This window comes from Vidua chalybeata, chromosome 10 (assembly GCF_026979565.1).
Source record: "Vidua chalybeata isolate OUT-0048 chromosome 10, bVidCha1 merged haplotype, whole genome shotgun sequence".
NCBI classification, from domain to species: Eukaryota; Metazoa; Chordata; class Aves; order Passeriformes; family Viduidae; genus Vidua; species Vidua chalybeata.
Genome location: NC_071539.1, coordinates 24,314,114 through 24,323,522, shown reverse-complemented (window position 1 = coordinate 24,323,522; position 9,409 = coordinate 24,314,114). Strand labels below are relative to the sequence as shown.

Sequence of the window (9,409 nt, the reverse complement as noted above, 5' to 3'; positions counted from 1 at the left end):
AGCACTGCTGCCAAAGCTGCTGATAAATAAATACGGATAGGAGAAGCCTTATGGTTTTTGAAAAGGGCAGCAGGAACTCAGTGCTCAAGGCAGCAAATACAATTTGCAGTAACAAACAGTCTGGAGTCCAAGAGCAGCTCAGTGGTGATATTCAACCCTATTTTCCTCTTAAATATCAGCTATTAACAGCAGAGAAATCGATGGCACTGAGGGCAGCTAGGATCCAGCTGATGGGGAATGCTGCAGCCTTCTCCCAACAGCCTTCCTCATTTGCTCCATTTATCACCTAGAGCCTCAGCTCTTCCAGCTCCAGCCTCACTCCTCAGCTCTGCAAGCAGGACTAATCTTCATCAGTGACAAGGCAAGAGACTAATTAGAGTACACATTTCATTTGTGACTGGACCCCAGGGACAGGAGGAGGGGGAAGAAAGCTTCTTGCTTGCTCTGCCAGCTAAACAGTTTGTATTTGTTAGTGCAGAAATAGGTCTGATGGCAGCCAACTGATGCTGAAGGAGCAGCTCACCCATTAACCTCACATCCACAGTTCACACCCACCACCATTTATATGCACCATTAATATTTATAAGGATGACGTGTCTTTTTGACAGGAACTTGTGCCTCCAGTGACAACAGATGTTACACCATTTATGGAAGAAACTACTCAAGCATTTCCAATAGACCTTGTGCATGCTCATCATGTCTTTATCCCGTGCCCTGATTGTATTATCCACGCAGAGCCTGGGTCACCTCCTGAATCCAGTCCAAGGGCATGCATGGCAGCCACACTTGCCTGTAGAGTACTCAAAAATGTTTTGGGCTTCATTATGTGTCTGTGAATGCTCTTCTGGGAGCCAAAGACCTTCCAAATGCACCTGCCTACTGAAACAGAAGCGTGTGAGGCCGTGACATGTCAGAAATGAGGATTTGCCACTTACCTGGGTCTCCAAAACACATGGCACATAGCTGAGGCTGCAGGATGGCTTCCCACAGTTGCCCTTGCCACTGTCACTGCAGCTGCATTAGTGCTCATGCATCATCTAGAAAGAATTAAAGCCTGTTTTATAGTGTGTTATACTGCTCTACACACAGGCTTGCAGGAGAACACATGCAGCAAGGCCCAGATGCCATTATCTCTGCTAAAACGATGCTGTTCCTTGGCTAAACTGCCATTTATAGCTTGTGTAGGAGCCTGTCTCTGGAAGGACAGAGCTCCCTGCTCTAGCAAAGGTTAAACTCCGCCCTTCATGCAGGAGGAAGCAGTGCCTGTACACATCCCCTCAGCAGGGAGCAGGATGGGCTTATCCTGGATAAAATACAGATGAGTCGATGGTTTAGTGAAATCTTCAGGATCCATGGACAAGCACCAAGGTATTGGACAAGGCATATAAGGAATGCTTTCTTTTACTAGATTGCATTTGACATTTCCATTAAAATGCATAAGATTACCATTATTCGCTTCACCTGATGTGATGGAACTTGTTTAAGGTAGCACAAAAATGTCACATTGTCCCTGTGGGCTAGAGGAGATAGCCTGCAGTGACTTCCTCCTCCAGAATGGCAGCTCTAGTGATGCCCTGATATTTATGGCACATATATTTTTAATGCCCTGCACAAACAGCTCCAGCATTTGTCAACTCATTTGACCTGCAGCATTTCAAAGAAAATACAAAAAGACATGCTGCAGAACAATGTGTACAATGCCTTGCCATCAGCACCTGCCCAGTCAGAGCAGAAACAGGATGTTACAGCCATGGCCAACTCTTTCTGGCTGTTCTTAGTCAAGATTTGCTGCTGAAGTCTCCTCGTGCACCCAGAAGTGCTCACCTTGTGCCTCCAGCTCCTCACTGCTCAAAAACTCAGACTGAGGCTTGTGAGAGATCATTGCTGTTCAGCAGCCACCAGAATTTCATCACCCAAGTCCCGACACATCTGAACCTCGACTGGGGTGAATTTGGGAGCTCCTTCACTTCTCATTTCCCTGTGTTAACAAAGCAGCACCTCAAACCCAAGTTAGCCGCGAAACACAGCTGCTACAAACACCTGCAGTGAAGAGGCCTGGCAGGTTTGGGGACTGCACACGATTTACACCAGTGTTAACCCCACTGTTTGAGCAGTGAATACATGAATATTTGTGTGGTTTGCTTTTACCCCTGCCAGCAACCAGGCCCACCCAATTCCCCCCACCCCCATTCTAGGAAAAGCTGAGCTTTCTCTGAAGAGAAAACAAGCTCACAAACGCTTGGAATTCCTATTTTACCAACGATTACATACATTGTGTATAACTGCACATTTCCCAAATGTGTGTGTGCATTAGTGTGTTTTTATACACCTCTGATGACCTTAGGTGCCTAGTTTTGGTTCAGAACGAAGATGGTTCTTCAAAATTGTGACACCCATTACTTTGCTGCAGTTTGCATGCATACACTCGTGGTTTTCCCCTGCCACTTAGGTAGGCTAAGTGTGCATCAGCCAGGCATCGAATGGTCACAGGTGTCTCTACTTAAATACAAAAATGGTCTGTACCTGGCCTGGTCCAAACAGTATTTCTGCTTAGCCAGCATTAATTGTATCATCAAAAAGAATGAGCTGCTTGCCACATTGTGTCACACAGAGAATTCAGTGCAACAGAGGCAGAAGGACAGATTTAGACATCCAGCCCCAGTACATCCCACTCTGCTCCTGCCTGGTGCAGGGAAACTTGTCACCACCTGAACACCACCTCTGACAAAACCCAAGCAGTGATGCTTTAACATGAAAGGACAAAACACACCAGAAACACCTTTCTGAAAATAACACCTCCTCTCCACTGTGATACAAAACAAAGAGTGGCCCAAGCTTAGGTCTCCAGCCAGGATATCCCACGTCCTGGCTTTACCCTTCTGCACTCCATGATGGCTTTGGGCAGGCAGTGCCGAACCTCTCCATCCCAGCCTGCTCTCCTGTCACACATGGATTAGCACAGCGTAGGCACGGAGCTTTACACGGCACTTTGAAGATGAAAAGCAGCGTTAAGCAACAGCGGGGCTGCCAGCAGTAAGAGCCAGCCCGGCCTTTCCCGGAGCACGTGCCGGTACCCGCCGGGCCACACGGGACCCGCCCGGCACCGATCCAGGCGTGGCTCCGGCTCACGCCAGACCTCTCCGCAAGGAAAACTTCAGCATCGCCACAGCCGAAGGGCTTTCTGTGGCGAGACAAAGCGGGAGGAAGCCGGAGCAGGAGGGGAGCTATGCCGAACACGGAGGGAAGCGAGCGAGCGGCTCCGCGCCGTCAGCGCCGGTTCAAGCGGGGAACGCGTCTCCCGTTTCCTCAGGCGGCAAAAATATGACACGCATTAGCGAGGAGAATAAAAGCGGGGAAACAAAGGAGCGGGAGCGAACACCTGTCGCTCTCCTCGGGGACGAGCCCTAATGCTTTTATTCGCCTCGGTCTGCCGGGGGAACTGCAGCTGCCAACTGTCATCAGCATCAAGTTACCGCACAAAGCTGCCCGGCTCTTTCAGCGGGGGAGGCGGACGCGCCGGGGCCGGCACCGAGCTCTCCGGGCCCAGCTGCCCGTGGCCACCGGGTAGGCGAGCAGCCCCGGGGCTGGGGATGCCCTGCACAGCCGCGGCCACAACGAGCGCGTCCTGCCGGGCTGGCACCCGCACCCGGCCCGAGAGCCGTCCCATCCGCTGGAACGGGGCAGGACAACACCAGCTCCGTGGCCAGCTGTGCCTGCTTAGCCCCACGGCTTCCCGGTCACGGCTCAGACCGACTCTTGCACGCCCAGGTCGGTGCTGATGCCTCGCCGGCACCTAGCCGGCCCCACTGTGCCCTCCGTTCCACGAGCACCCCAGCGGCACACACGGGTATTCTGAGGCCTTGAGTCCGTAATGGGCGCTGGGGTTTGGGGTTCATTGGGGCCCAACCGGCCCGCGGAGCCGCACGCTGCCGGCAGGGGCACGGCACGGCCCGGCCCGGCACAGCACAGCACGGCCCGGTCCGGCACGGCATGGCACAGCCCGGCCCGGCACAGCCCAGCCCGGCCCGGCACGGTCCGGCACGGCACAGCCCAGCCCGGCCCGGTACGGCACGGCACGGCACGGTCCGGCACGGCACGGTCCGGCACGGCACGGCACAGCCCGGCCCGGCACGGTCCGGCACAGCACGGCACAGCCCGGCCCGGCACGGTCCGGCACGGTCCGGCACAGCACGGCCTGCTCCCGCTCCGGGCCCGGGCCCAGCGCCGGGGCCGCTCCGCCCGCCCCGCCCCGGCGCAGACAAAGCGCGCGGCCGCCATTGGCCCGTTCGGCCAACGCTCGGCGCTGCCCGCGCGGCGCGGCCAATGGGCTCATTGACATGCAAATCGCGGGATATAAAAGGGGCGGCGCGGGGCGGCAGCGGCGCGGAGGGAGCGGAGCGGCGGCCATGGCGCCGGGCAGGGACCGCCCGCCGCACGGCGAGGGCTGCGCGGGGCCCCGCGGCGACCGCAGGGTGAGCGGCGGGCGCAGCGGCGGGCCGGGCCCAGAGGGGCGGCGGGGGGCGGGCTGACGGCGCTGTTGTCCCCGCAGACGAGGAAGCCGTTGGTGGAGAAGAAGCGCCGGGCGCGCATCAACGAGAGCCTGCGGGAGCTGCGGCTGCTGCTGGCCGACAGCGAGGTGAGGCGGCGGCGCGGCGGGGCGGGGGCCGGCGGGGCTCGGGGCCGCGCTGACGGCCGCGACACCCCGGGTCAGTTTCAGGCGAAGCTGGAGAACGCGGAGGTGCTGGAGCGGACGGTGCGGCGGGTGCGGGCCGTGCTGGAGCGCCGCGCCCGCGGTGAGTGCCGGCCCGGGGGGCGGCGGGGGGCGCCCGGCCCGGCCTGCGCCTCACCCGCGCCCCTCTCTGTCCCCCGCGGCGCAGGGGGCGGGCGGCGGCTCCTGGAGGCCAGCGAGCGCTTCGCCGCCGGCTACATCCAGTGCATGCACGAGGTGCACACCTTCGTCTCCAGCTGCCCCGGCATCGACGCCACCACGGCCGCCGAGCTGCTCAACCACCTGCTGGAGTCCATGCCCCTCAGCGAGGGCGGCTGCCCGGACTCGATCACGGACGTTGCCGGGGAGCCGGCCCTCGGTCTCTGGCCCGCCGGCGGGGCGCTGGTGCTGCCGGCCGGAGCCCGCCCGGGCCCGGCCCTGCCCGCCCCGGCGCTCTCGCCCTCCCCCAGCGAAGAGACCTGCTCCGACTCGGACGAGGCGGAGGCCGGGCCGGGCCAGACCTCCACGGACGGACTGGACGCGTCCCAGACGCGGGGCCTGCCCTCGCCCGGCTCGCCCAAATCCATGTGGAGACCCTGGTAACAGCGGAGAGGAGTCAGCGCCGACCTGCCCGTGGGGAGGGCAGGGTGCCCCGCACACCGTGTGCCGAGTGTGTCTGTCTTGAGTGTCCGTGTGTCTGTCTGAGTGTGTGTGTGCGCGGCTGGCAGCGCCGTGACTGCGGACTCGAGCACTCTGACGCTGTCCCACCCTGACAGCCTAATAGCAAACGCGTTAACATTTCATCCCTGTGCGTGAGTGGCGTTTTGTAACTTTGGGGGTTGTTTTTATGAGAGGATGGGGGGGGAGGAGGGAAGTGGTTTGTAGTAGCAAAGCTCTCTGGTGGAGACACAGCAGTTGTTTTATAACCCTGTCTGTTTCTTCTTGGCCCTTAGAAGCGGCCCAAACACCACTACCTTTTGAGCAAAAACCCTTGTGCATTTTAAATCACGATAAATAATTCCGGGAGAAGCTGGAGCTAAGTCTGCATGCACGGTTTTAAGCGTTCTAGTGATAGCACAGACCCCTAAAAGGTGTCTATACCTGATAGCAGCCTAAAGTCTCACCTTTAGTGAAGGGAGAGAAAACTAGAAACTTGTTGGAATTAGACATTTTAAAAGATGTTGGTGACAGGGTGCCTTTTAGAAATGAGTGTCTTTATGCACATTTGGCTTTTAGCACATTTGAATTTATTGTGACTTTATGTATATTAGGGTGTCAAATGTTTGTTTATTTTTAATCTTTAATAAAAAAGCCCTGAATTCACAACGTGGCATATACTGTGTAATGTGGTGCTCTTCTAACCCATTTAAAAACATTAAAAATACAGCTCCCTCTTGTTGGCTCTTAACACCAGTATGTGTATATCATGGAAACAATGATGGTAATTAAGAACTTAATTCTTGTACTAAGCATTGTTGACTATTAGAATTCAAATATTTCTTTTGTCTAATTCTAGTTGACACTTAAGTTTGTTGAATGAGCAAGGTCAGACTGGCTAAGGCTGGTCCTAGGCCACAGTTTGGGGCTGGTTGGTCTGGATGCTGGTCTCAAGCCTGCTCTGCTTGATCTGCCATCTGAAGGCGTTGCTCACACATGCACAGCCCTAACTTCAGAAGTGGTAGGCAAATCCTGTCCTGGGGCATAACTTCACAGGAGGGTGGTTTGCTTTTTTTTGTTTGGTTTTTTTTGTTGGTGGAGAGTGAAAAAAGACTCCATTGAATGGACTGTGCAGTGGATTTGGAAAGTGTTCTTTAATGTTTCTGGGGGCTTGGAGGGGGTCCCTCAGCATTCTTACCCTGATTCCTGCTTTGGGGAGGTGCCAGGTTATTTATGCTGTGATACAATCCATTTCAGAGAGCTGTCATTGTAAAGAGGGGAATAAAAGGATTGTAAAGTGTCTTAATACCTGGAAGTTCTCAAACATAGAACAAGCAAGAAAGGAAGCAGTGACCAAGGGACTAGGCATGTGCCTATGTTAATAACCCCATGGAAAAACAAAAACAGAACTGAGGCACAGGCAAGGACTTCCCTTTGTAATTTTCTTTACCTGAGGTGGGTGTTCTTGTTCAAAGGTATCCATTGGAATGTTTGGTCCATCTCATCCCTGTAGTGCTAAATTCCCTTTGAGCTGGAGGAGGGGGCAAAAACCAGCTGGGCCAGGGGAGGTGGGAGCCTCTGCAGTGACCTTTCTGCTTCAGGGAGGGAGGTTGGGGTTTGAAGTGTAAATGAAACCTGGGACACTTGCACTGAACTAACACCCCACACACCTGATGACCTCTTGGACTGAGGCTGTACCTCTCTAGCCCAAGGCCAGGTTTATTTGTATCAATTTCTCTCAGGTCTCACATCTCGTTTGATATGTCACTCTCCTCTCTTAGCTCAGGGCTGCCTGTCACTCCAAGGGCAGTTCACACACAGCCCCTCACTGTGGTGTGACCCTGCTCAGCCAGAGCCCCTCGTGTCCAATGGCTGGAAAAGGCCCTTGAGATGGAGCTGAGGCCACAGCCCAGCTCCTGAACGTGACAGCAGCAGCCAGAGCCCAGCCTGTGGCCCACAGCAGCACTCAGACCCTGCCTGAGCTCAGTGGCTTCAGCAGTGCCATATGCAGGGCTGGTCCTGGCCCCAGGCAGCCTCTCCACTGCTGCAGGAGCACCAGAGGCAGCTTGGCTTGGCTTCATCTCCATGGGATGAAAGACCCTTGTGTTAGGGCTCTCTGTAATACTTCTGTGAAAGCAAGTGCAAATCCTGACACTTTGGTGGCAGAAACACAGCCCAGAGTCAACATACAAGTGCCAGCTTTGGTTCAGCAGGGCTTGGGGACAGCTCAAAGCAAAGTCATCCCTGCTTAGCAGCACTGCAGATGTGGTGCTCAACTTCCCTGTCCTGGGCCTTGGAGAGTGGGAGCCAAAGCAGAGGCCTGCTGCCTTCCCCATTCCTGCTTGTGCTGCTGCCCTTCCTGCAGCCAGGGGAGCCTTCCCGGGCACATCCCCTTCCCTCTGCTGCAGGAAGAACTGGCAGCAGGGCTATGAGACCGCCTGGACAGCTGTTCTCCCAAAGCTGGAGTGGCTGGGAGGAGCAGAGGGATTCCAGCCCTTTCTCCTGAGCATTTATTGGTGCTGGTCCAGCTGAAAAGAAAAGCCAGAAAAGCCAGGTGAGAGCAGTACTATGAGGAGCTTTTCAATAGTGTCAAAAGCATTTTAGAAATGTGGTAGCAATATGGCTTTTTTTTTTTTTTTTTTTTTTTAATCCACAAATTAGGTTCACAGAAAGTTTACATCCCCTGATTAGGTGTTGCTGGATTTGTCCATTTGCATTTCTGTACCTTAGTGCAAAGGTGTCAAATCTGACACTTGCCTGACAAAGGCAGGAAGAGGTGAGGATTCTGGGGTGGGACTGGGGAAGGGGCAGTGTGGGGAAGGAAAGTTTCCAACAGCTCTGATGAAAAAGCAGGGAAGCCTTTTCAAGTCCTTCTTTATAGAAACTGCCTTTACTCTTTTCCATTCCAAAGTAATACAAACAGACCATCTGATCTGACAGTGCACTGCCTTGTAAAAGGAGAGAGAGGCAGCACACTAACAGGACCCCTCTCATTTGATATTCAGGTGGAGAATAATGGAAAAAAGGGCTAAAAGGGCTCGTTTTCCCCTCTCTTTGTATGTCAGTCACTCACACCTGTTACAGGGAAAAAATGCTCCTTGTTAGACCAGGTCAGCTGGGAGGACTTGGAGTTCGAACCTCTTCCCAACCTCTTGGCATCATGTCCCAGGTCTTTTATCAGAACCCCTGGCCAGGAGGCAAGATCAAGCTTTTAAAAATGACACCAATCAACTTGCATCTTCTTTCATCTCCCACTAGCAAGTATCCTGCAGCTCTCTTCAGTCTCCCTCTCCAAATAAATGTTTCAATCTCTATTCCAATTAAAGGGACAGAAGAATAAAACCAGCCCAGGCCTCAGCAGCAGGTCTAGGGGGTGCACAGATATCATGCAGGAAATCTCTGCTAAGCAGGCAGTTGGTTCCTGTCTGTAACACAGCTTACATTTTTTACCATCCAAGATGCTGCTGTTAGCAGAACGGTATTGAAATGTCACAAAAACGGGAGGATTTATTCCTATGAGAAGTGCTGGAATGAGTGTTGGTTAATCCTGGCACCCAGAGCCTTGCCACATTATGGTAAACTCTCCAAGATAAGAGCTCCACATCCTCAAGGGGCCATCCACTCTTGACAGCTCCAGCTGCTGGAGCCCAGTTTCAGGATTTCCCAGTTTTTGGCCCCATGTCCAAGCACAGCTCTGCACACACTCTCACAGCAGCAGCTCTCCAGTCCTGACTGCTCCCCCACCCTGCAGACACACAAGTTCTACAGAGCCCATGTCCAGCTGCTGGAGCACACCCAAACTTTTGTCCAAGCCACTTGCTCTCTTCTCTGGAGATGAAAACAGCTGGGCCAAGCAGCACATCTCCTGTCAGGTGTGCCCAGGCCATGGTTTGTGCCATCCTTGCTTGAGCCTGATGCACACAAGGCAGTATGGATGGGACTGGAGGTGTCTTGGTGTGAACAGACAGGTGTCTGCTAAGGAAGGCAGGAGCCTCCCCTGAAATGGAAAATGAAAATCCCCTCCATCTGAATTATTATAAATTT

General features: G+C 54.2%; 1 protein-coding gene across 2 annotated transcripts; it reads left to right on the top strand.

The window, feature by feature from the left end:
• Nucleotides 1–4,337: 4,337 nt before the first annotated feature.
• On the top strand, nt 4,338–6,041 carry LOC128793233 (transcription cofactor HES-6-like). 2 transcript variants are annotated; one of them, XM_053952345.1, is made up of 4 exons: nt 4,389–4,472; nt 4,550–4,636; nt 4,712–4,793; nt 4,878–6,041. In XM_053952345.1, exons 1-4 carry the CDS (start codon nt 4,407–4,409, stop codon nt 5,309–5,311), a joined length of 669 nt encoding a protein of 222 aa, XP_053808320.1. In that variant the 5' UTR covers nt 4,389–4,406; the 3' UTR covers nt 5,312–6,041. The 2 variants fall into 2 exon arrangements, with proteins under 2 accessions (XP_053808319.1, XP_053808320.1); XM_053952344.1 differs by having other exon boundaries at nt 4,338–4,472; nt 4,712–6,041.
• The last annotated feature ends 3,368 nt before the right edge of the window (nt 6,042–9,409 follow it).

Coding starts and splice junctions, on each gene's coding strand:
- LOC128793233 (XM_053952344.1), top strand. CDS start 4,338: ATGCAAATCGCGGGATATAAAAGGGGCGGCGCGGGGCGGCAGCGGCGC. Junction 4,473..4,549: donor GGCCCCGCGGCGACCGCAGG/GTGAGCGGCGGG, acceptor TTGTCCCCGCAG/ACGAGGAAGCCGTTGGTGGA. Junction 4,637..4,711: donor TGCTGCTGGCCGACAGCGAG/GTGAGGCGGCGG, acceptor ACCCCGGGTCAG/TTTCAGGCGAAGCTGGAGAA.